Consider the following 25,629-nt stretch of genomic DNA (forward strand, 5'->3'; position numbering starts at 1 on the left):
ACCCTGAAACTGTGACAAAGGCAAAATCTTAGGAAGGAATCATAAGCATCTGCTCAAGACACCTGACAGCTTGGACCCTGTAATTGACCATGAGGTTGAACAGTCTGTTGCAGACAAGGATTTGACTAGAGACATTTTGCAATACAGCAGATTGGGAAGATTGCTGAAATGACCTAAGATACTGATCAAGACATGGTAGGGTTGTGTTTAAGCAACCTGAAGAGTTGTCAGTTATCGTATTTGCTATAGTAAGTTCTATAGCTTAATATATTGGCATTTTAGTTCAGTATGGAAATTTTAAAAGGGGAATCTAAAAATAGTGGGGAAGTGCTATAGAGTGAGTCCTTCAGGAAGTGTAGGGATGCCACAAATTCCTGTAAACTCTAGATGCAGTCTTTGGCTTCCGATGACACTTCCTGCTGGGGCAGAAATAAAGAACCGCAGGACAGGACAGTTGCAGACTGCAGTTACACAGGGTAGTAATACATAGTTCTGTTCATAATAAAGCATTTACCTTGACACAGGTTTGCTCATTGGTAAAATACTACACTGGACCGACTCATCCCCGGGGTGGCTACAAGGGTGGCAATGGGTGCTGGAATTCAGCCCCAATGAGAAAGACACTACACTGGTCATGAATGGATGGACAGGAACACCACTGAAGCTGCTTTCACCACATTAGGAGATGTCAATGAGCAAAATCTAAAAAGGTCTTCACCCCTCTCTGTGGTAGGGGTTGGAGGGACTGCAGCATTTTTAGAGAGAGGCCTTCACTTACAGTGGGCTCAGGTCACAATATTCATGTGTATGAAAACATCTGAATTAATACAGATTAAGGTCCCAATTCTGCAACCACTTCAGTGGGACCACTCAGGTTCAGATGAGGAAAATTATGTACATACTTTCCTTCTGATGGAATTCTGTGCCACTGCACAATGCAGAATTTGCAGAGAATTAATGTTCTCCACATAATTTTATTTTTTTTCACACAGAATTTGTGATTTCCATCAGAATGCTTCCTTTTTCCAGTTTTTCCTCATCTGACCCTAGTGGCGCCATCCTCCCTCTTATTTTTAGGGGTCCACCAAATTTACGTCCATGAAAATCTTGCCACAGACCGCAAAACCTGGTCTTCCCCATGAAACCTGGTCTCCAATCACCGAGCTCTGAAGACAGAGTGGAGAGCGGCGGCTGCTGGCCAGGTGCCCAACTCTGAAGGCGGCGCCACCACCAGTCACAGCACAGAAGCAAGGGTGGCACTTCCTGAATCTTTTTTGTTGTCTGTATTGTTACAGCCATACTTGCTGACAGGTATTTTGAAATAAATTACCAAAATAATTGAAATTGGCATGATTATATTGTGTTATTTTGACAAATAAAATATGCAGAATTTTAAAATATTGTGTGCAGAATTTTAAATTTTTTGGCAAGGATTAGCTCTTACTATGTGTTTGAATAGTGTAATACAGTAAGACCCCTGATCTCTAGACACTATCGTAATACAAATAAATAATAATGTGCTTGGATTAGAACCTAAAAGGGTGACTAACACAGTTCTGGTCTGTAAATACAGGTGCATCCAGCATGTCTATGTAGGATATAGCCTCTTTAATCTCAAGGTTTGCTGGGAATTGTAGTCTCTGGACAGAGCACATGATCAAGAAGGTCTCTGAGTAAGTATCATCATGTGACTGCCTGCTGGCAGCTATATAAAGGAAGGCTGCAGGACTGCTTAGAGAAAATGAGGGTGGAGGTAAGAATTAGAGGAAATTCCTATATGAGGCTCTGGTAGGAGAGCCTGGGAGGGTATGCTTTTCCTGCTAGGACAAGTGTTTTGAGTAGGAGATGACTAGTATCATGCGGTCTCATGCAGAGGTTTTGAATGTGAAGCTCGGCCAAGTGCTTGTAGCTTTCTAAGGGGCAAATGAGTCCCAGCTCCATCAAGCACCAGTATTGATGGGATCCTGGAGGAGCTGTGTGTGGGACCTCCTCTCTGCTGTGATTAGAACCATTTTTAAGTAGTGCTGGCTTCTGATCAACATCCTAAGGCAGCATTAATGTAGCAGGAGCCCCACCTGGCCAGCAACTAATATGCACTGCACAAAGGAACAACTCTGTGGACACTCACCTGCCTCAAAAGAGGGATGGGTGGAGGCCATGCATGTCCTTGCAGTCTTGAGTTTGGAGAAAAGGAGGGAGTAACAGCGAACAGAGCTGAGGTGGTGCATGTAGACTGGGTGATGAACCAGGACGGGGGGGGATGTGTGCATGTGTGCGAGAGAGAGAGATGTAAGTAGGTTATGGACCAGGACCCGGGGCTGGGAGAAGTGTGTACACTAGAGAATGGACCAGACAATATTGCGGGGGGGCAGCGTGTGTATGCTAGGTGATGGACCAGGAGCTGTTGGTGGCAGGGTGTGTACACTAGGTGATGGACCAGGAGCTGGGGGGGGCAGCATGTACACTAGCTAATGGACCAGGAGATATGTGGAGGGGAAGAGTGTGTGTACACTAGGTCAGTGGTTCTCAACCAGAGGTCCGGGGCCCACTGGCAAGCCCTGAGCAGGTTTCAGGGGGTCCACCAAGCAGGGCCAACATTAGACTTACTGTGGCCCAGGGCAGAAAGCCAAAGCCCCACCGTGTGGGGCTGAAGCCTGGGGCTCCAAGCCCCACCACCCAGGTCTGAAGCCGAAGCACCTTCACTTCACAGGGCCCACTGTGGCGTGGGGCCCCAGGCAATTGCCTTGCTTGCTACCTCCCAATGCTGGCCCTGCCTTTTGTATGCAGAAAAACAGCTGTGGCCCAGCTGGGCCCTGAAGTTTCTATAGCATGGGGGGCTCAGAAAGAAAAAGGTTGAGATGCCCTGCTCTCGATGATGGACCAGGAGCTGATGGGGGGCCTAAGTACATCAGGTGAAGCACCAGGCCTGGGCTGGGGGGGGGGGGGGGCACACAAGGTGAGGCCCCAGCTGCGCTCCACCCTCTCTCTCTTCGACTGGGCCCGAGGACTCCAGCCGCGCACCTGGCGCCTGGCGATCGATCGGCTCGGCGTTCCGCTACAGGCCGAGCGCCCTGCCTGCCTCCTGCGTCGGAGGCGCTCGGCGCTCGGCTGGTTCTCCCTGGGCGCCGGGTGGGTGTCTCTTTTCCCATTCGAAGATGGCGGCCGCAGGCAGCGGCGGAGGCGAGGCGGGAAGCGGCGGACCAGCGTGAAGCCTCCGCGGAGCCCCCTCTCCCCTGAGCGGGGCCGCCGCGCGGCAGGCTGCTCCCGCCTCCGGCCTGGGCCGCCGCCGCCGCGGGGGACCCCGGGGCCTGCTCTAGGGGCAGAGCCGCGGGCTGGAGCGAGGCTGGAGCCCGCCGGGGTGAGAGGAGACGCGGGCGGGGGGCGGTGAAGCGGCCGGGCTGGTTCAAATCGAGAAGGCGGGAAAGCGAGGGGGGCGCGCGCGCGAAGCCCCGGAGGGGAGGGCGGGGCGCCGCGCTGGGGGCAAGTGCGAGGGTTGCCGGCAGGGGGCGCGCGCGCGGGCTGGGTGGCCGTGCGCCCCACCGAAATGCAGGGGGCGCTGGCTGCGCTGATAGCCCCGGGTCTCTGCACCGGGCGACTGAAACCGTGCTAATGGCAGTGATCCTGCAAGGCCATCGCCCCCCTGCGCCCTGGAGCACCCACCGCTGCTGGGCCAGCCACAGGGGCACAGCACGCACACCGCTGCCCGGGAAGGGAGAGACGGCCCCGGGCTCTGCCTAGGGCAGGGTGCTGCCCCCGAGGCTTCTGTTGTCCTCGTTGTTCCTTACACGTTACCCTCCTTCCCCGTGGGCTGCTGTGAGTTCATTGCGTTGTCTGAGTGAGGGCCTGATGCTGCAGCCCTTAGGTCCTCGGTCACACAGGTGGGCTTCAGTTGGACTCTTCGCATGGGAAAGGTTTGGAGAGTAGGGACCCAAGGCCCCCGTCCTGCTAACGCACCTTCAGCGCTACATGTGCGTGTCCCATCAAAGTCCATAGAACTGCTTGTACATACAGTTAAGCATGTGCTTTGCAGGGTCAGGGGCTTAGTTTGTGAGCCCTTCTGGGCAGGGACCTTGTCTTCTAAGCTCTATTCTTGTCACTTCATTTCCCTAATGGGACTAATAAGGTATGTGCATAACTGTACACAAATCTGTTTCCTCTTGTTGTTACCCTCATCTTTCCCATCACACCCCACCACCTCTGTTGTCTCTTGACGAGCTGTATCTATGTTAGGTGCTGATCCTATAAACATTTACCATCAAGTATAGTGCCTACTATCATGAGTGGTCCCATTGAAGTCAGTGGGACAGATCACAGAAATAAACATGGTGCCTTGTAGTGTTTGCAAGATGTGGCCCTTAACCTTGTAAGCTCATTATGCGGAAAGGATCTGTCTTATTTTTATTTTTCTGTAAAGGGCTGTGCTGTGGTGTTCAATAAATTCTTTGTGTGAAATGCCAAGAATATAGCACTAGGGATATATTACCCACCACCTGACCAGGATGGTGATAGTGACTGTGAAATGCTCAGGGAGATTAGAGAGGCTATTAAAATAAAAAATTCAGTAATAATGGGGGATTTCAACCATCCCCATATTGACTGGGTACATGTCACCTCAGGACGGGATGCAGAGATAAAGTTTCTTGACACCTTAAATGACTGCTTCTTGGAGCAGTCCTGGAACCCACAAGGGGAGAGGAAATTCTTGATTTAGTCCTAAGCGGAGCACAGGATCTGGTCCAAGAGGTGTATATAGCTGGACCGCTTGGTAATAGTGACCATGATATAATTAAATTTAACATCCCTGTGGTGGGGAAAACACCACAGCAGCCCAACACTAGCATTTAATTTCAGAAAGGGGGACTACTCAAAAATGAGGAAGTGAGTGAAAATTAAAAAGTACTGCGCAAAAAGTGAAATCCCCGCAAGCTGCATGGAAACTTTTTAAAGACACCATAATAGAGGCTCAACTTAAATGTATACCCCACATTAAAAAGTAAGAGAACCAAAAAAGTGCCACCGTGGCTAAACAACAAAGTAAAAGAAGCAGTGAGAGGCTGTTAGGGTTCCTTCCCCACTCTGAACTCTAGGGTACAGATGTGGGGATCTGCATGAAAGACCCCCTAAGCTTATTTTTACCAGCTTAAGTTAAAATCTTCCCCAAGGTACAAACTTTGCCTTGTCCGTGAACAGTATGCTGCCACCACCAAGCGTTTTAAACAAAGAGCAGGGAAAGAGACCACTTGGAGACGTCTTCCCCCAAAATATACCCCCAAGCCCTACACACCCCCTTTCCTGGGGAGGCTTGAGAATAATATCCTAACCAATTTGTTACAAAATCATCAAAGACCCAAACCCCTGGATTTTGGAACAATGGAAAAATCAGTCAGGTTCTTAAAAGAAGGATTTTATTAAAAATAAAGGTAAAAATTATTTCTGTAAAATCAGGATGAAAAATATTTTACAGGGTATTCAGATTCAAAACACAGAGGATCCCCCTCTGGGCAAAACCTTAAAGTTACAGAAAACAGGAATAAACCTTCCTCTTAACACAGGGAAAATTTACATAAAACAAAAGATAAACTAATCCACCTTGCCTGGCTTACCTATACTGGTTGCAATATTGGAGACTTGGATTGGGATGGGTTAGAGAAGATGGATTTCTGTCTGGCCTCTCTCAGTCCCAAGAGAGAACAACCTTGCAAACAAAGAGCACAAACAAAAGCCCCGCCCCCCTCCCCAAGATTTGAAAGTATCTTGTCCCCCTATTGGTCCTTTGGGTCAGGTGCCAGCCAAGTTAGCTGAGCTTCTTAACCCTTTACAGGTAACAGGATGTTGCCTCTGGCCAGGAGGGATTTTATAGCACTGTATACAGAAAGGTGGTTACCCTTCCCTTTATATTTATGACAGAATCAAAAAGGCATCCTTTAAAAAGTGGAAGTTAAATCCTAGTGAGGAAAATAGAAAGGAGCATAAACTCTGGCTAGCTGTTCTTCAAATTCTTTTTTGGTTACTTAATTATATTTTTACACTTTATTTGCCAAAGACAAAAAATAACAGAAAAAAACATTTTTAAGTACCTCAGAAGCAGGAAGCCTGCTAAACAATCAGTGGGGCTGCTGGGCGATCGAGGTGCAAAAGGAGTACTCAAGGATGATAAGGCCATTGCGGAGAAACAAAATTAATTCTTTGCATTGGTCTTCACAGCTGAGGATGTGAGGGAGATTCCCAAACCCGAGCCATTTTTTTTAGGTGACAAATCTGAGGAACTGTCCCTGAGTGAGGTGTCATCAGAGGAGGTTTTGGAACAAATTGATAAACTAAACAGTAATAAGTCACCTGGACCAGATGGCATTCACTCAAGAGTTCTAAAGGTACTCAAATGTGAAAGTGCAAGACTACTAACTGTAATCTGTAACCTATCATTTAAATCAGCTTCTGTACCAAATGACTGGAGGATAGCTAATGTGACGCCAGTTTTTAAAAAGGCTCCAGAGGTGATCCCAGCAATTACAGGCCGGTAAGCCTGACTTCAGTACTGGGCAAACTGGTTGAAACTATAGTAAAGAACAAAATTGTCAGACACATAGATGAACATAATTTGTTGGGGGAAGAGTCAACGTGTTTTTTGTAAAGGGAAATGATGCCTCACCAATGTACTAGAATTCTTTGAGGGGGTCAACAAGCATGTGGACAAGGGGAATCCAGTGGATATATTGTACTTAGATTTTCAGAAATTCTTTGACAAGGTCCCTCACCAATGGCTCTTAAGCTAAGTAAGATGTCATGGGATAAGAGGGAAGGTCCTCTCATGGATTGGTAACTGGTTAAAAGATAGAAAACGAAGGGTAGGAATAAATGGTCGGTTTTCAGAATGGAGAGAAGTAAATAGTGGTGTCCCCCAGGGGTCTGCACTGGGACCAATCCTATTCAACATATTCATAAATGATCCAGAAAAAGGGGTAAACAGTGAGGTGGCAAAATTTGCAGATGATACAAAACTGTCAAGATAGTTAAGTCCCAGGCAGACTGTGAAGAACTACAAAAGGATCTCTTAAAACTAGGTGAGTGGGCAACAAAATGGCAGATGAAATTCAATGTTGATAAATGCAAAATAATGCACATTGGAAAACATAATCCCAACTATATGTATAAAATGATGGGGTCTGATTTAGCTGTTACCACTCAAGAAAGAGATCTTGGAGTCATTGTGGATAGTTCTCTGAAAACATCCACTCAATGTGCAGCAGCAGTCAAAAAAGTCAACAGAATATTGGGCATCATTAAGAAAGGGATAGATAATAAGACAAAAAATATCATATTGCCTCTATATAAATCCATGGTATGCCCACATCTTGAATACTGCGTGCAGATCTGGTCACTCCCCTCTTTAAAAAGATACATTGGAATTGGAAAAGGTACAGAAAAGGGCAACAGAAATTATTAGGGGTATGGAACGCCTTCTGTATGAGGAGAGATTAATAAGACTAAGACTATTCAGATTGGAAAAGAGACAACTAAGGAGGGATATGATTGAGGTCTATAAAATCATGACTGGTGTGAAGAAAGTAAATAAGGACGTGTTATTTACTCCTCATAACACAAGAACTAGAGGTCACCAAATGAAATTAATAGGCTGTAGGTTTAAAACAAACAAAAAGGAAGTATTTCTTCACACAATGCACAGTCAACCTGTGGAACTCTTGCCAGAGGATGTTGTGAAGACCAAGACTATAACAGGGTTCAAGAAAGAACTAGATAAATTCGTGGAGGATAGGTCCATCAATGGCTGTTAGCCAGGATGGGCAGGGATGGTGTCGCTAGCCTCCCTGTTTGCCAGATCTGGGAATGAGCGACAGGGGATGGATCACTTGATGATTGCCTGTTCTGTTAATTCGCTCTGGGGCATCTGGCATTGGCCACTCTTGGAAGACAGGATCCTGGGCTAGATGGACCTTTGATCTGACACAGTATGGCAGTTCTTTAGTTCTTATGCCATGTCTGCCAATGGCATTGTACATGTTTTTGTAATACTGAGGGTTTTTAAAATTTCTGTGGTGGATGATTTTCCTAAAATATTTAAATGAATGCTGATTAACCTCTACCCCATGTGAATTGTAACAAAAATGTTTCCTACTTAGTTGGGGTGGTAGTGGTGGGTGTAGAGTGGTGGTAGGTTTGTTTTTTGTTTAGAAACCAGTAAAGCATGAATACATATTTATATTATAGTGTCAACACTTGTTTCTAAAGGCTGTAGGTATATGGAGAGCTTTACAAAACACACACAAGACAAGTTCCCTACCCCAAAGAGTTTAATCTCTTAACACCAGTATGGTGTCATGTTTGTGTCTCAGCCAGTCAGAAAACCGGCTGCTTGGTCTCTTACTCACAGATGAAAAAAAAGTAACTTCAGCCAGGTGAGAACTGGATAATCCCTGGAAGGATAACTTGGTTTTAAAAGTTCCACTTCTACCAAGAAGCTGGTCTCTGACTGAAGAACACAAGTTGTTTTCTGTGAGATAATCTGAATTCAGCTATTCCACAATGACAAAAAGTGCAACCTCTTACCTGCATCAGGATCCCTAATAGAATGACTCAGTCAGGAGAGACATGGAACTTCCTGAGCTGCCAGAGGCTGGGAGTGCTGCAGAATCCCTAGGAAAAGGGAGTGCTTTTTCCTTCTACTTCCTCTCCTATCTCCCAAATTGGGCATCAGAATTGCTAAAGTAGCCGGATGGGGGAATACAAGAATTTCAGAAAAGATGCACACCTCTACCCCAAAATCTCCAATTAATGTAGTAGATCTAAGGTCATTGGACATTGCACAGGACTGGTATCCAGCTGGGGTCCTCTCTCTCTCCACCCCAAATTCTTCATCCAAGATTCAGGGGTTTAGCATTTATCTCTTTAAAGACCCTACTCTTTGCTACAATGCTGACAAGAAGGGGTCATAACAGCAACTCTGTTTTTAATTGTTTGTGTCAACATGGAAGCTAAAACAAGCCATTTGGTCACTCGTTTTACATTTTATTGAAATAAATGACATGATGTTACCAATTTGAGGTTTCATGAGGAAGAGGGGATCCTTGTTATCTCCCTGTAAAATCAAGCAACCCCTCCAAACTTTTAACATGTGAATCAGCTAAAGCAAACTACCCTGAAGTTTGATCTTTTTCTACCAATCTTCCCATCCCTTAGGTGTGAGCAAGAGCAGACAAGGAGGCACACTTCCTTGCTTTCCCTCTGCCACTTTCTTCCTGCGAGTCTCCATTCAGTTCCCCATGGGAAGTTCCCTTTTCTCCATTATGATTCCACTTTATGGGAGGGTTATTCTCATTCTCTGTTTCTTAGACCTTGTCCTGTAGACGGGAACGGGGGAAGGAGCCCAGACGTGGCAACACATTCTCAGGCTCCTGCAGGACCACCATGGCTTATGATGACTCCAAGAAAAAAGAAGGTATGACTGCTTCATAATCTGTGAGGGTGTTCAAAAAGGGTACCCTCTACAGCCCCTGCAAGCCCATGGAGTTGAGAGAGTGGGAAAGGAAGCCGGTCTCCTGCATGGCAGTACAGAATGCAAAGCCCTAGGGCATCAGGCTGGGTTTCTGCAGCATTCCAAGTCTCTCATGGCGTCAGGAAGTGAGATACTGGGACTAGAAAATGGGTTTCACAGGTGGCATTTCAGACTGCTAACACCTTCATTACTGAACTCTGCCCTTGCAGCATTTATTGTCCCTGTCAACTCCATAGAACAGGAATGGGGATAGAATTTAAATCTCCTTCACAGCAACATAGTAATCTCTAGACCCTGGTTTTAGTCTCAGCAGCATCCTGAGCTCCTTCTGTCTCTGGGGAGAAAGAAACCAAGACTAGGAATTGAACCTTGATCTCTTGTGGGGTACTGTACAGCACTGAGCCTTTTCCCTGCAGTTGGGGCAGCACAGCACACAAATTCCTAGTCCCCAGTATTCTTTTTTTTTTTTTTTTTTGCTTGGTTGGTTGTTTTTTTTTGTACATCAGTCTGCTTCAACTTTGGCCTCTGTGATTGTGTTGCATTTTATGCACAATGAATTTGCTTTCATTGTTCCTTAATTGGGTATCTTCATCCTTCCCTTTCTCACCACACTCACAAATGCTAGAGTGCTTAGAGGGTGACCGAAGCATTGACGACGTGGGGCTGGCAGCAGGTAGAACCCAGCGAGAGAAAAAACGCTCTTACAAGGATCTGCTGCGGGAAGAGGAGGAAATAGCAGCTCAGGTCAGAAAGACCTCAAAGAAAAGGTTGAAGGTGAGAAAATGCACTTAAAACAGCAGTTCTCAAACTTTAGCAACCCGAGGACCCCCATTTTGATTTAAAATTTTTCACAGACCCCCAAACCTCACTCAGCCCCAGGCCCTGCCCCCACTTCCTCTTCCCGCCTCCACTCCACCCCAGCCCCTCCTCTTCCCCATCTCTTTCCGCCCCCGAGTACGCCCCGTCCCTGCTCCTCCCCCTTCCTCCCAGCGCCTCCTGCAGGAGGCGCTGGGAGGGAGAGGGAGGAATTGATCAGCATGGCTTGCGGACCCCAGTTTGAGAAACGTTGACTTAAAATCTTCTGCTGGGATTGGGGTGGGTGAATTTGCTATTTTCCTTTTGTAAAAATGGCCAGTGACGGACTATGGAAAGCAGAGGGAGGGCTTCACATCACTCATTGGCAGCATACAGTCCTTCAAAAAGTGGTATTGATTAATTCTGAGAGCTAGTCAGGCCCAGTTATTGTCTGTGATTTGTGGCCTCAGGATGGATGAGTGGGGAGTTCCTACCCCAGCCCTGAGAGGCATGGGAGAGCAGGAATTGTAAACTTTCATATAAAAAACAAAATTCTAGACCTTATGGTTGCATAAATAATTTACAGAATATGAACAGAATATAAAGTGATGCACTGTTGTCCTCTTGATTCTGCAGGCAGCCTGAAATGGTAGCTCTGAGAGGTATGAACTGCCCTATTCATCACCTGGAGGTGTTAATACTGAAACCTGATAGTAACCACTTTGAGCTGAAATTTCTGCTGCCTATTGTCAGTCCAGAGGTGACTAGTTTAAGATTGGGAGGGTTAAGACCTTTGCAAGTGTGGAAAAAATTGTTTTCCACTCTTTTTTTTTAATTTTCCACCACTCAAATGGAATTCCCAAACTTCATTTTAAAACTTCAGAATGGTCAATACACAGAGAATGTATTTCAGTGGTGGGCAATCTGTGGCCCTTCCCACAGCTCCCATTGGCTGGGAATGGCAAACCACGGCCACTGGGAGCTGCAGGCGGCAGTGCCTGCAGATGGTCAATGTAAACAAACTGTCTCATGGCCCACCATCGGATTACCCTGACAGGCCGCAGGTTGCCCACCACTGATGTATTTAGTGACAAGAGTGGTTTCCAGAATTATCTGTATCAAGAGCCAGTATGAATTTGGTTTTGTTTCCTACTGGTTTTTCATCTCCTTTTCTTCTCTGATTCCAGGACAGCGACCTCTTCTTCTTGGGGACAGAATCTCATAAGAAGAAGAGGAAGCATTCCTCTGATGAGTTCTTCTACGGAGGTGAGAATAGGAAACATGTAGGATTGATGCTATGGGGCAGGAAGGCTGATCGGTAGGGCCCTACCAAATTTATTGTCCATTTTGGTCAATTTCACGGTCATAGGATTTAAAAAATTGTAAATTTCATTATTTCAGATATTAAAATCTGAAATTTCACAGTGTTGTAACTGTAGGGGTCCTGACCCAAAGGGTAGCTGTGGGGGGGGGGGGGGGGCGTGGCGTGGCGTGTCTCAAGGTTATTGTAGGAGGATTGCGGTATTGCCACCCTTGCTTCTGCGCTGCTGCTGCTGGCAGTGATGCTGCCTTCAGAGCTGGGCGCCTGGCTGGAAAAAAAAAATCTTGACATTTGAGAGTTTTATCTCCAGATCATGCGTGAGGCTTAATTTCACTTAGAAATCGCTGTCAACCCTGAGCTGCTGGGGCTCCTGCTGTCAGCCTCCCCTGTCCCGCCACCCTGGGGCTGACAGCGAGAGCCCTTTCTTGCAGACTCCGGTTGTCAGCCCCAGGCAGCTGCTCCCCTGCCACCCTGGGAAGTGGGAGAGGGGACCCCACTGCAGCCCCCACAGACCTGGGGAGGGTGAAGAACCCTAAGAGGAGCAGAAGTGAGACTGAGAGGGCTAACTATGGCCTGGGGGCTGTGGAGGAGCTGAAGTGAAGAGGTTGGGGACTGATGCGATTGGGGGGGGGGTGAGGGTGTATTGATGGTAGGCTCTGAGCAGATGTGATGAGTGCTGGGAGGATGAACTGAGTAAGGTGTCACGTGGAGTAGGGGGCCTGAAGTGATGGGGTGGTGATGATGGGGACTGGAGGACAGGATTAATTGCTGGGCAGGAGATGAGCAGATGTGGGGATGAGAGTTCCTGCAGCAGGGGCCAAAATCCCCTTATCCAGTACATGTGGGAGAGTGGGCAACACTAATTGTCACATGCACACACCCTGGGGATGGGCAGGCGTGCAAAAATCAAGAGACTGACCTAAAAACTCAATATAATAATTTTTTTAAATCTTGTGATTTTGGGGCCAATCTCATGATTTTTGGAGGTCCGACTCCTGATTTTTTATCTCTTGAAGTTGGCAATACTGCACATCCCTTTAGGTGGCTTTTGTGCTTGTTTTTTCTCTCTGAAAGATCAAGCTATGGATTTTCTTAGATCGTAAGCTCTTTGGGACAGGGACTTTCTTTTTGTTCTGGTTATGCAGTGTCTAGCACAATGGGGTCCTGTCCTTGACTGGGTCTCCTTGGTGCTACCATAGTACAAATAATAAATAATAACAATACTAATAATACTCAAGGTAATACTGGCTCCTCTGAATTTTCAGTCACATACATTCATGTCATGGGATGGTCAAACCAGGCTCTCCGAGTTTAATACGAACACTGAATTATCCTAACAGTTCATACTCATAACTAAACAGAAGCCCACAGCTTCTGCTTCTCTGTAGCCTTGTTTCTTGTGACCAGCCTAGTGCCAGGCTTCCTTTGCAACAAGATTCAGAGGACTTCTCTCTATGCCAGAAAAGTGTCCATTTAGCCCTGAGCACCAGGAATATTGTGGAACTCTGAACCCCTCTTCTTCAAGCCGGCATAGGAGGAGATATGTCACATACAGTCTCCCCTCAGTTTGATTTATTTTGGTCTTTTTCAGACCTTTCACCTCTGGAGTTGCCATCAAAGAAGAAGAAAAAAGCAGTCTCAAGCCCAACCTCTTCTGACACGGCCATGGATCTTCTTAAGGCTATCACCTCACCCCTTGCCACGGGCTCCAAGCCCTCAAAAAAGACAGCTGAAAAATCATCCTTCTCTTCCTTTGCTGCCACTGGCTATTCAGAGAGCAAGAAGGAGCACCATAAGAAGAAGCTGAGTGGTAGCAGTGGAGAGCTCACACTGGATGATGGTAGCTTCCACAAATCCAAAAAGATGAAGCCACTCTATGTAAACACAGAAACACTGACCCTGCGTGAGCCTGATGGCTTGAAGATGAAGCTCATCCTATCACCTAAAGAGAAGGGGGGCAGCACAGTAGACGAGGAGTCATTCCCATACTCCTCACCACCAGCAGCAGCAAAAAAATCCTCCAAGAAATCAGGTCGAGATGAACAAGGCTCATTCCTCCTGGGTCATGAACTTCAAAGCTTCCTGAAATCAGCTCGGAAGAAGCACAAGACACTGCCAGATGCACATCCACCTCCAATCCCCGAGGGATTTGTCCCTGACACCTCCCTGTTCTCAGAAGGTCATGGGAGTGAATATGACCTTTCAAGTATGGAGCCACCACTGGAATCAGGTTCATCATCTGGTGGGGAGTTGGAGGCCGGAGAGCTGGTGATAGATGACTCCTACCGGGAGATCAAGAAGAAGAAGAAGTCAAAGAAAAGCAAGAAAAAAAAGGACAAGGAGAAACACAAGGAGAAGAAGCACTCTAAGTCTAAGAAGAGTTCTGGACTCCCTGCCTCTGTAGCAGTTGCTGAAGTTATGGTGACACCACCGCCACCCCCTCCACCCAGCACTCCATTTGTCCTTCCTGTGCCTCCCCCCCCACCTCCTGTTTTCCACACAGATGGACAAAGTGAGAAGAAAAAGAAAAAAGAAGAGAAAGACAAGGAAAAAGCTGAGAAAGCAGAAAAGGATAAAGAAAAGGTAAAGAGCGGTAGCAGAAATTGTGATGTCTAAGATGCTGTGACATTGGGTAACACTGGATAAGACGCCCTATATTTTGGCCGCAGAATTAGCCACAGAACCATTGCCTTTGTTCCATAAGCTGAGCTTTTGTTTAAAAAAAATATATTTCTAGTGCTCATTGTTATGAAAATAACCTTCAAAATTTGAATCAAATATAAACTGAAACAGTAGGTCTCAGAGGCATGAGCCATCCTGTCCATGTCAAATGGTTTTTAACCCTGAAACCTAAAGAAGAAAAACTAAGTATCAACATAAATTGTTTCACTGTTGAAACATTTTTGCGAAACATCAGTTATCATGTGATATATACAACTATGCTTTAGGGCATAAACCATCCTCAGACTTTATCCAAAAGGAGAAGTAAGAAACTTCTTTTAACAAGTTATACCATAATTGCCCATTTTGGGGTTTCTCGCACCTTTTCCTGAAGCATCTGATTCTGGTTACTGCCAGGCAGGCTACTGGACCAGAGTGTCCACTGATCTGGTAAAATATGGCAAGGGAAAACAACTCTGTGCTGAATTTGAAGTATTTTTCCATTATCTCCTAAATGAAAGAAAAATAAGATATTAATCTTGTAGAAGGACCACATTCCCAGTTCCATCCTATGCTGAGAATCTAGGACATCAGGTGTCCATGGCTAATTTATAAAACTGCGAGTGGGGAAAACTTTTGACAGAGTATGAGTGGTGTGGCAGTAATCAGAGCAATGACATCCTGCAGTATACTGATGGGAAAGATGACAGACTGGACATAGAGTAGCTGGATTGTGTCAAGAATTAAGCAGGAATAACCCAAGTGAACCAGCCCATAACCACTCTCACTCAGTAAAATAGGCTCTAAAATTACATGTAGAATTTCACTGAGCACAGATTGGCAACTGCCTCTGCCACCACAGTTGCTGTACTGCTAGTGTCTTACTCCTGTAGAAATCCTAGGACTGGAATAAGAGATGGTGCTATTTGTCAGGACTGAATTGAAAGATCTATGTGACGTCCTAGACCACATCTACACCACGAGCTTGGGGTTTACTTGGCGCAGCTCCGCCATGCCTCCACTGCCACTATCTGTGCTGCTGAGGCCATGCTGCTATTTATACTCACGCTAACTCAGTGATGGCTAGCACAAGCATGTATACTTTAACAGGGGAATTGCACCCCTCGCTCATGTGGTAGACATAGCCCTAGGAATGGAATAAGAAGTGGTGCTGCGTGTCAAAATTGAGGTGTGTCAGCAGAACTGGATGTTGATCCTGAACCAGAATAGCAGGGGTTGCCTCAGGTCAGGAATGAAATGTATTGGCAGAGATCTTGCAGGAGTAACACAGATTATCCTTACATTTAAATAGGTCTCAGTATAATTAAAAATCTTCCTTGTTTTCTTTTCTCCTTGTGATTAGCCAAAGAAGAAGAACATGTCTGCCTACCAAGTGTTCTGTAAGGAATATCGAGTGACTATTGTGGCTGAGCATCCAGGGATAGGTAAGAGAATAACCTAGCCTCTTCTTCTGTTCATATACGTCTGTCACTGTGATAGTCCAGTCAGATTGGTTACCAGGGCGTATCCTTGTTTTGTCCCAACACCCACTATTGATGCTGGAGTGCAAAGAGTCTGCCAGGATGCTTTAAATAAGAGGCAGCAAAGTGAAAAGGAAAGGCTCCCATGATCTAATATCATGGTGTTTCAACCCAACTGTGAATTTGGATAACTTCCTTTTACTGTGAAACTGTCTCCGATAGTATGTTGTGCAGCCTCCCATATACACATGTTCCTCAGTGGAGGTGTATTTGTCCAGCATCCACCTGTTCCTTTTAGGTTGACACTATAGGAAATAGTCTCCAAGCATGGGTAGTTCAACTGTGATACAGGCTCTTCACTAACAGCATATGCATGGGCCAGTTTCCTGAACTTTCAGTATTTATACGAACTTTCCACTGTCTTCTCTTTGTTGATTTTTGTATTTGATTTTCTTATTAACCTTTCCCGTTTTATTGCTACCTCCCCTTTTCCTCCTAGATTTTGGGGAGTTGAGCAAAAAACTGGCAGAAGTGTGGAAGCAGCTGCCTGAAAAGGATAAACTGGTACGTATGCCCCTGGATATATTTTTTGTAGAATAAATTCTCTACATTAGCTGCCTGGATCCTCTCATGCTGCCAGCTTTGCTTTTGCAGTGTAGGGTCCCTGGGTGTTAAAGTATGGCAAATAAATGTGCAACCCCCTGCAGTAAGGGAATTGGGTGCTCTCAGCCCCATAACAACAAAAATGTCCGGTTTCTGCTTGTGAGACTTGCTTAGCCAGTCAACTATCCATAAAGTCACCCCATCTCCCAAATCCTGGCAGCAGGTTTGCCTAATGGTTTGAATCCTGCTTTTCTTTCCATGTTCTGTGCAGGTTTGGAAGCAGAAAGCTCAATATCTGCAGCATAAGCAGAATAAAGCAGAGGCCACAACAGTGAAGAGGAAGGCAGCTTCATCAGAGGGTGCCCCAAAAGTGAAAGGTAATAGCCACACCCCATTTGCTCTAGTCTTTGGGGAAAGGGGAGAATATGACCTGTGCATTAGGGTATAGAGAGAGTGCCTTCTGCTCTTTCCCTCCTCCTTCCCCATGAGTTTGGTGTCTGATTATTCTCTAACTCAAAAATGATCCCTATAGAGGACTGAGGAATGGTGTTAATAGGTTTCAAAAGGGCATCCTGACCAGCCATAAGCTACAAATATGGTACCATTCATACAGCACATTGATGATGGAGTATATAAAGCAAGAAGGAACAGGAGAGAAGTTTGTGTAGGTGCTAGAGGCTGGAGTTAACAAAAACAAAAGGTATGGTTAGTTTAGCATCTGTTTAATGAGAGAATCTCCCACCACTTCTATATTAATATTAGTTATTAATACAGCGTCAAGAAGTGGGGTTGGTGCTTTGCATAAGTATGAGAGAGACCCTAGCTCCAAAGAGCTTACAATCCAAACAGACTTATCAGTAAAGGAATAAAAAAGAGATAATAAGATTTTTTTCCCCCCATCTATTTTAAGCTTCCCCAGTAGGTATGCTTTCACCTCATAAGAAGTCCCCTTCCAGCACTGTGGTGTTATCCTCCTCACCAGCCAAAGCCCCTGATACAGATCCCATTGATGTAGCTGCACATCTACAGTTGCTGGGTGAATCTCTGAGTCTCATTGGACACCGACTGCAAGAGACAGAGGTGGGTACAGAGCCAGTACCAAATCAGGGAATCTCATTTGTAATCCCAACATAACGTGTGTAACCTGGACTCTAAACTGCATTAGGTTTAATGGGTAACAGTATAGTCTCACTCCCACTGTCCTGCATGCTTTATCACCAATAAAACGTATTTGAACTGCTTTTCCCCGGTGTCCCAACTGGGATTTTTGTACAGGGGAGTAGCTCCTGCCACTGTAAAGGTGAAAACCTCTTCCTTCACAGAAGGATGTGGAAAAGTAATTCCCCACTCCAAAAATTATGTTACCTTAGGGCAAGCCTAGCTACAGTCTTAGCTCCTTGAGCCCAGAGAGGCAATATTCTTCACTATGCTTCCTATTTCTGGGTTGGGGTTTAAATATCTATTATCGCAATAGATGATAAAAATCATAAAAATTGTGACCCTAATAAGACATGTTTACTCCAGTACTCTGCCTTTGTTTTCTGTTGTTTCCCACCCTTTTCCTGTATTTGTACATTGCCTATTGAGATCCTGTTGTAAACTATTTGGGTCAGTGATATATGTGTATGAAGTACATCACATGGCTTTGTTATGATACAAACAATAGATAGAGAAGTGGGATTGGTGGATAAGACCAAGAGAGAACTTGTGGTATCTTTGAGAGAATAGATTTTTATGGTGATGGGATTGCAGTCTCCGCTACTTATACCCATTCAATTCCTTTCTCCTTCCTTATTTCCAGGGGATGGTGGCTGTATCAGGAAGTTTGTCAGTACTTCTAGATTCTATTATCTGTGCCCTGGGCCCTTTAGCATGCCTGACCACACAACTACCTGAGCTGAATGGCTGCCCTAAGCAAGTTCTGGTGAGTTCCTTGTTGTTATTATTTCAGTTCTAGACCTATTAGTCTCCATGGAAAGAGAGCTGGAGTCCTGACTAGCATGTCTTTGTGACACTGGTGAGTCTCTACTGCTACACAGGTGGATAAATAGTTCTGCTAGTGCACTGTTACTATCAGGGCTTTGGAGAGGAGCCCGCGGAGCAGCTCCAGAGCAGTGGAGCTGCAGGTTTTTGTCTGGAGCTGGAGCGGAGCCGGAGCACAGCTCCAAAGCCCTGGTTACTTTGGGAAGGATTTATGTGTGGGGAATTCACTGATAATATCTGCTGTAGGATATTGTGCATTAGATTTTCAGTGAAAGATACAGAGATGCTAACAGTTCAAGGGAACTTAACGTAATCTTTATTCCATTTATTGCAGTACTTGCAGCTCCTGTTTCTCAATGACTGAAACAGTAAATCTGGAGCAAATAAAACAACTGTGTGCATGCCAGACATCTTAATAAGCTCCAAGTTTGCATAAGAATTAAAAGGCCCTCTCCAGCTGGTATATATATACACACATTCAGTTTTTCTGTAATTGTGTAAATATCATTCCAGTGACCCGCAGTTAACTCTTTAGAGCAGGATTCCCTATGTGGAGGGTGGGCACCTCAAAATATGTCAGTAAACTCCTCCAGGCAAGGGAGGCATGTGGTCTGTTACTTACAGCTTTTGGGTTCAGAGATACATATTCTCTACTCCATTCCTAAACAACACTTCATAGTGAGCCCTCGTTTGGCAGCAGGCAACTTGCAGCACCAGTGCAGCATGGTGGCAAATGCAAAGTTAGAACGTGAAAGCAGAAAGAGGGACAGAAGTCACAGCAACAAGCAGGGGAGAAGACCAAGGCAGAGAAAAAGAGAGAAAGGGAAGGAACTGGAATCAAAAGGAGAAGACATACCCAGTAAAGTACACAGAAAATACTAGATGAAAAGCAAATCTGTCAAGGAAGAGAAAAAATATATTTGGGAAGAAAATGGAAGATAAGGCAAATTGTCCAGGGCATGATGTGAATGATTTTGGTTGGGAGGGTGGCCCAGACACTGACTCATCACAGGAAGGGGTCTCTAACAAAAAAAATAAAAAGGTGTGGCAGCTTCTGCTGTAAACTCCCACAGTGGCCATGGGCACATTGCCTAGTATGTCAATCAGGTGCTGCCAGCTCAAGCCATGGCTATATAACCGTTGGACAATGCAGCCTACACTTCAGTCTCTCCCTCTTGCCAAAAGCATTCTGAGCACTGGCACTCCCTCTCCACATCATTGATGGGGCTGGAAACTGGAACCTCTTTTTAATTCTGTTAACCTACCTACAGCTCCCTCGTTCTTAAGGCACTAATCTTTCACTTCTGGAGATGTGAGCTGAGACCTGGTCACAAGTGCAATTAGTTTGGTAGTTCCAAGCTAGTTTCCTATCTAGACATTTGTCCACATCAGTAAACGTGCTTTCGCCACAGTAAGCTAGAGTTGGCAGGGTTTGTGTGTCATGTAAGGTGCTGTTTATCTCTTCAGCCAGTAGGTGGCATTGCTAAATTTAGAACCGATCAAGAGACTGCCAAGATTCCAGTCCCTCATTCTTCAAGCATTAACAGGAATGTGTATCGAAGATATTGCTACCTGAAATTTATCAGCCAAAACTTTTTCAGCAAAGGGTGCAGATTCGGCAATACTAAAACATTCTGCAAATTTACTGAATGATTCCTTTTTTAAAAAACCAGAAAGCGGCAAAATGTTTCATTTTGACATTTTCAAAACTAAATGCTTTGATTTTTCAGTTAGAAATGACTTTTTTCCAAGTATCCTTCAAGTTTATATTTTAAAAAATCCCAAACATTAAAAAATGATTGACATTGAAATGAAGCATTTTGTTTTGGATTGAATGAAATATTTTGTTTGACCGAAAATGACATTTTTTCTATTTGCTGAAAATTCTGAAAAAGCTTGTTTAGAGTCCATCCCAAATGACAGATTTCAGAGTAGCAGCCGTGTTAGTCTGTATCCGCAAAAAGAAAAGGAGTACTTGTGGCACCTTAGAGATGAACAAATTTATTTGAGCATAAGCTTTCGTGAGCTACAGCTCACTTCATCAGATGCATGCAGTGGAAAATGCAGTGGGGAGATTTTATATACACAGAGAACATGAAACAATGGGTGTTACCATACACACTGTAAGGAGAGTGATCAGGTAAGGTGAGCTATTACCAGCAGGAGAGAAAAAAAAACCGTTTGTAGTGGTGGGCCATAATCAAAGTGGGCCATTTCCAGCAGTTGACAAGAACATCTGAGGAACAGCCGGGGGGAGGGGGAATAAACATGGGGAAATAGTTTTACTTTGTGTAATGACACATCCACTCCCAGTCTTTATTCAAGCCTAATTTAATGGTGTCCAGTTTGCAAATTAATTCCAATTCAGCAGTCTCTCGTTGGAGTCTGATTTTGAAGTTTTTTTGTTGAAGAATTGCCACTCTTAGGTCTGTAATCAAGTGACCAGAGAGATTGAAGTATTCTCCGACTGGTTGTTGAATGTTATAATTCTTGACGTCTGATTTGTGTCCATTTATTCTTTTACGTAGAGACTGTCCGGTTTGGCCAATGTACATGGCAGAGGGGCATTGCTGCCACATGATGGCATATATCACGTTGGTAGATGTGCAGGTGAACGAGCCTCTGATAGTGTGGCTGATGTAGTTAGGCCCTATGATGGTGTCCCCCTGAATAGATATGTGGACACAGTTGGCAACAGGCTTTGTTGGGAGTGGATGTGTCATTACACAAAGTAAAACTATTTCCCCATGTTTATTCCCCCCCGCCCCCCCCCCCCCTCCACTGTTCCTCACACGTACTTGTCAGCTGCTGGAAATGGCGCACCTTGATTATCACTACAAAAGATTTTTTTTCACCCCTGCTGGTAATAGCTCACCTTACCTGATCACTTTCGTTACAGAGTGTATGGTAACACCCATTGTTTCATGTTTTCTGTGTATATAAAATCTCCCCACTGTATATTCCACTGCATGTATCCGATGAAGTGGGCTGTAGCTCACGAAAGCTTATGCTCAAATAAATTTGTTAGTCTCTAAGGTGCCACAAGTACTCCTTTTCTTCATCCCAAATGAGTTTCTTTTCCTTTTTTTTTTTTTTTTTTTCCGGAATTGCCAGAGAACTGAAAAATCCATTATTCGCACAGCTCTAGTCTGAGGCTTCTTTTGGGTAGCCAGCCACACCTCTGGGATTACTGGTGTGCTGCAGTCATAGACACTACAGGTGAAGTTGCTGGAACATGTTTGCTGAGATGCTGGGGACCACAACAATGTCCTTTAGGCTGCCAACAGCATTTGCAAAGAAAATCCAGGAGCTAAGACAAACTTTCTTTCACTCTCACCTTATTTCTGAAATATTTTCCTTTTTTCACACTTTCACATTACAAATTCTAGCAGAGTTTTTCATGAGTTTGTGTAGGCAGGGCATTTCTTCTGGATTCCCCTATTCCATCACCCTGGGTTGGGTCCTTCCTCATTGAGCTTCCCTCTGGTGGATGTGGGCTGGGTATGGATTGCTTCCCAATGCATCTGCACTGCTCTTAGCACTGGCCAGGTCAGATGAGGAAGCACTATAACGCACTGTGAGTGTTTCCCTTACCTCCAGATGCCCCACTGTGCTCTCAGTGCCTGAGACTGTCTTTCAGCTAGGTCTCCTTGCATTTCCAAAACGCCAAAGGTTAGCTAACAGTACTGGTAACTTCCAAGAGAATGACAAGATGAGGATCTCCACATCCCACAGCTCTGTTACACTGAAGCATTGTTTCTGTAGGATTTAGAATCACAACTGATTCTTTTAAAAAATGTTAAATGTTCTTTTTCCAGTCAAATACACTAGACAACATCGCCTACATCATGCCTGGACTCTGACAGGAAAGGACCCTGGGATGAACCTGCTTCCACGTTACCGACTTGTGTACATAGGCGCTATACCGGCACTCTCTAAGGGCTCCGTGTGTAGGGTTTTAAAGTTTTATATCTGTATAGTATATACATAGGATTGTAACTATTTTACTTTTATTAATTTTATGAAAAGTTGTGACATAAGCTGAGCAAATCCTTTCCTGTTGGTGGGAGAGACCTACTCAATGTATTCTTCAGTCAGAAGGTTTTTGCATGGTTGGAGTTTATAAAACTTTTGATATATCAGCCTTAAATTCAAAGAAGCCTTTTTGGGGAGTTGGCCTGAGCACAGACTGTCTGTTAATGGACAAGTGCACAGGCTTGTTCATTTTGGACCAAGCAATAGTGCTGGACTCATCACCAGACCTGTTTCTAACTTTATTGAAATGCACTGCTTTGGGGGAGGACTGGATGGCTGTCAGAAGAAAGAGGCTTTGACCTCTAGGTCATTTCTTCCAACTCCCAGGTCATTAGTGTTACTGTCTGCTGACTGGCTGGTAGCTTGTGTTAAAATAGTTGTGGAGATGGTGAAGAATCTGTACTCTTCTAGTGGACTTGCAGCTACATCATCATCAACACTAGATGCCAACCTCAGAAAAGGGCCAAAGGTTGAATGGACTGAGGAGAATGAACCACCCTCTTAATTCCTTCAGATCAGGGCTGTACCACCCTGATGGGGAGGAGAGGGCAATAGGTGGGAGAAACTTGCACTGCCTCTGCCCATCTGTACCTGTTTTGTGGGAAGAGGACTTTGTTTCTAAGAGTGTTGATCCTATTTCACCAGCAGTATTGAAAAAGAGTTATGGAATCCTGGTGCTGCTGGATTATCTAGAGACAGTGCTTAATGTTAAAGATCGAAGAGGTTCTTGCTGAGTGGAACATGGGTTGAGTGGCCAGATCCCACCTGAGCGCCTTCTCCTCTAAAGTGAGCTGCGGGAAAGCATTTGATTCTCACATAGGTGTGCGTGTGTATGTGTGGTGTATTTAACTTTTGCCAATATCTGTAATAGATTTTAATTTATCCTGTATATTTGTGTATATATATGTGTGTGTATATATATATATATAATTTAAAAACAAAATAGCTTTCCCTCCACCAATCGTGTGTGGAAAATATGAATCAGCTGTGCTCACCCCCCACCCTACAGGAATTAGCTGCTCCTGTTGTAGCAGGCATAGACTCTGCAAGAGGGAATAGCAACAACAGGGTGTTAAGCCCTTGTGAAGAACAGTGTGTCCAGGGATGTTGGGTGGAAGCTGAAATGGAGACCTGTTTATTCTGGCCCTAGCCTCCCCGTCCCTTATAATTTATAGGTTTTAAAGTAGCAGAAGAAGGATGCTTTTGCTTCTGTTTTGAATTCTCGATTCTCTCTTTTCCGTGGCAGCTGGAAGTGAGCTGTATCTCAATATGGCTGAGCTCTAAATCTGTCACGATTAAGCAAATCCTTGGATGTGTAGAGGGAAGCTTCCACCCAGTCCCCTCTACTGTGTATTTCCCCAGCTGCACATACATGGTAAATGCTGTCTTGTTAGGGCTTCCTCTCTTCCCAGTTCAATGCTGCTTTGTTGGTCAGTCAGTAGGGCTGGACTGGAGGGTGAAACAGAAGGCTCTTATAGAGCATATAGAAGATCTGGGCCTAGGCCTCAGACCTAGGCATACACATCTCAAAAATATGTGGCTAATCCTAAGCGGCATTTGAGGGAGGTAGGGGTGAGCAGAGAGATATTAGTGGGCTTCTGAACCCTCACCAAACCCTCTATTCTAAGAAATGGCATAAAACACCTGACTGTGTTTCTAGCTCTCCACAATGGAGAGCACTGTAGTGATGATAGATACTCAGATCTCTATCTAAGGAGCATAAGGGGATCAATCAACTATAGCTTTGCCATCTATATAACAATAAACTCTTGAAGAGTTTTAAAAAGAACCAACCACACACACAAACCCTAATGTATTGTATTTTTATTTAAAATTTGTAAACATTTGTATAATCTGTATCTTGTGGTATTTGGTATTAGAGGGGAAACTTTGGACTGAGACCTAACAGTTTTTATATTTTTGTTATTTTTCTTGCCATTTGGTCCAGATTGCATTACAGTTGTATAAAGAAACTTTTGTACTGTACTTACATATAATTTTTTTAACATTTGGAGTTTGTGTCATTATTTTGTATTTATATCTGCATCTTCTCCCCAACAACACTGGCTACTAGTATTTAGTATTACTAAATAGTGCATAGTAGTCTGTTTTATTAGCCTCTCCTGTTCTATGGGCAGTGTGTTCCAACACCTCATTTCTAATAGCACAATCTGCTTGATACATTTCTTGAAAATTACTGATAATTTAGACCCACTACTCCATACTTCTTAGCAGCATCAATGAGAGACATGCCCGAGAGCTGTCATCTAGCATTGCAAATGTCCCACTACTGAGCCATGTTCCTGCCCCTGTGACCTTCCCTGCAGCTCAATTCATGTGTTGCAAGCAAAATAGTACTGGCGGTTCAGGATCAGTATGGTAAACCACTAGTTACAGGAATAGTAGGATCACATCTTGTCATTATATTCTTTAAAAATTCTGTTTTCAGGAGTTGAGAAACTCATGGACCAGTTGCAGCCTCAGAACTTGTGTGTTGGGATGTCTCAACCCATGATGATACAGAATATGACACTTCACCAACGCAAACTGTATTTTGTATTTCAACACAAGTTGACAAGAGATAAATTTTAAAATACATAACCACCTACCCTCACACATTTCAACATTCCAGGAAAACCACATTAAGAGAACTATTTAATATGTTGGCGGAAAAAGACTTACGTACTGAAGGTGGTTGTCAGTTCCTCCTACCATCGTGCATAAAACAGAAACAAACAGTAAAACTAAAAGATGAAGCACTTAGAACTGTTCTGCGTATGTTAAGTGCCGCTGGCTATGTTCTAGTCCACCCCTCGCACTCACAACACAGCAAATGTAAACTTTGGAGCTGGGGTTGGCCAATTTAAAAGACCGCTCAGGTAGAGAGAAGGGTCCTAAACTCCCCAGCACAAGTCCCATAGCAAAGGAAGCAGTTCCGTCCATCACTCTTCAGCAGCCTCCACCCATGTCACCAAAGCCCACAGAAGTAAATAAGCCTGGCTTGATTCAGAGGCAGTAGAACCCAAACTACTAGGTCTGTTTTAAAAATAGATATGACACATACACAGGGTGCTATTGTGAGTTCATAATCTGCACGGATTAATAAATCAGTACATTCAGGCTTTTGGAGTAACATACTATGTTAAAACAATAAATTGCATTTGATTACTGTTGCTCCAAAAAGGTTTTTTGATTCTAAGACATTTTATGGATGGTATTTGCTCCAAAAATACTTATTG

General features: G+C 44.6%; 1 protein-coding gene across 7 annotated transcripts; it reads left to right on the plus strand.

The window, feature by feature from the left end:
- Nucleotides 1-1,692: 1,692 nt before the first annotated feature.
- Nucleotides 1,693-24,404, plus strand: HMGXB4 (HMG-box containing 4). Of its 7 annotated transcripts, none has more exons than XM_043542494.1 (11): nt 1,693-1,753; nt 9,349-9,454; nt 10,137-10,285; nt 11,494-11,572; nt 13,219-14,210; nt 15,652-15,733; nt 16,269-16,333; nt 16,644-16,749; nt 17,283-17,452; nt 18,174-18,296; nt 22,174-24,404. In XM_043542494.1, exons 1-11 carry the CDS (start codon nt 1,742-1,744, stop codon nt 22,216-22,218), a joined length of 1,929 nt encoding a protein of 642 aa, XP_043398429.1. In that variant the 5' UTR covers nt 1,693-1,741; the 3' UTR covers nt 22,219-24,404. The 7 variants fall into 7 exon arrangements, with proteins under 7 accessions (XP_043398429.1, XP_037736386.1, XP_037736405.1 ...); XM_037880458.2 differs by lacking the exon at nt 1,693-1,753 and adding an exon at nt 3,131-3,358; XM_037880477.2 differs by lacking the exons at nt 1,693-1,753; nt 9,349-9,454 and adding exons at nt 3,219-3,358; nt 10,943-10,968.
- The last annotated feature ends 1,225 nt before the right edge of the window (nt 24,405-25,629 follow it).

Source organism: Chelonia mydas, chromosome 1 (assembly GCF_015237465.2).
Source record: "Chelonia mydas isolate rCheMyd1 chromosome 1, rCheMyd1.pri.v2, whole genome shotgun sequence".
NCBI lineage: Eukaryota > Metazoa > Chordata > Testudines > Cheloniidae > Chelonia > Chelonia mydas.

Bases quoted from the DNA above. Each gene is read 5' to 3' on its own strand.
- HMGXB4 (XM_043542494.1), top strand. The intron at 14,211-15,651 runs GTAAAGAGCGGT...CCTTGTGATTAG, and splicing joins CAGAAAAGGATAAAGAAAAG to CCAAAGAAGAAGAACATGTC. The intron at 15,734-16,268 runs GTAAGAGAATAA...TTTTCCTCCTAG, and splicing joins GGCTGAGCATCCAGGGATAG to ATTTTGGGGAGTTGAGCAAA.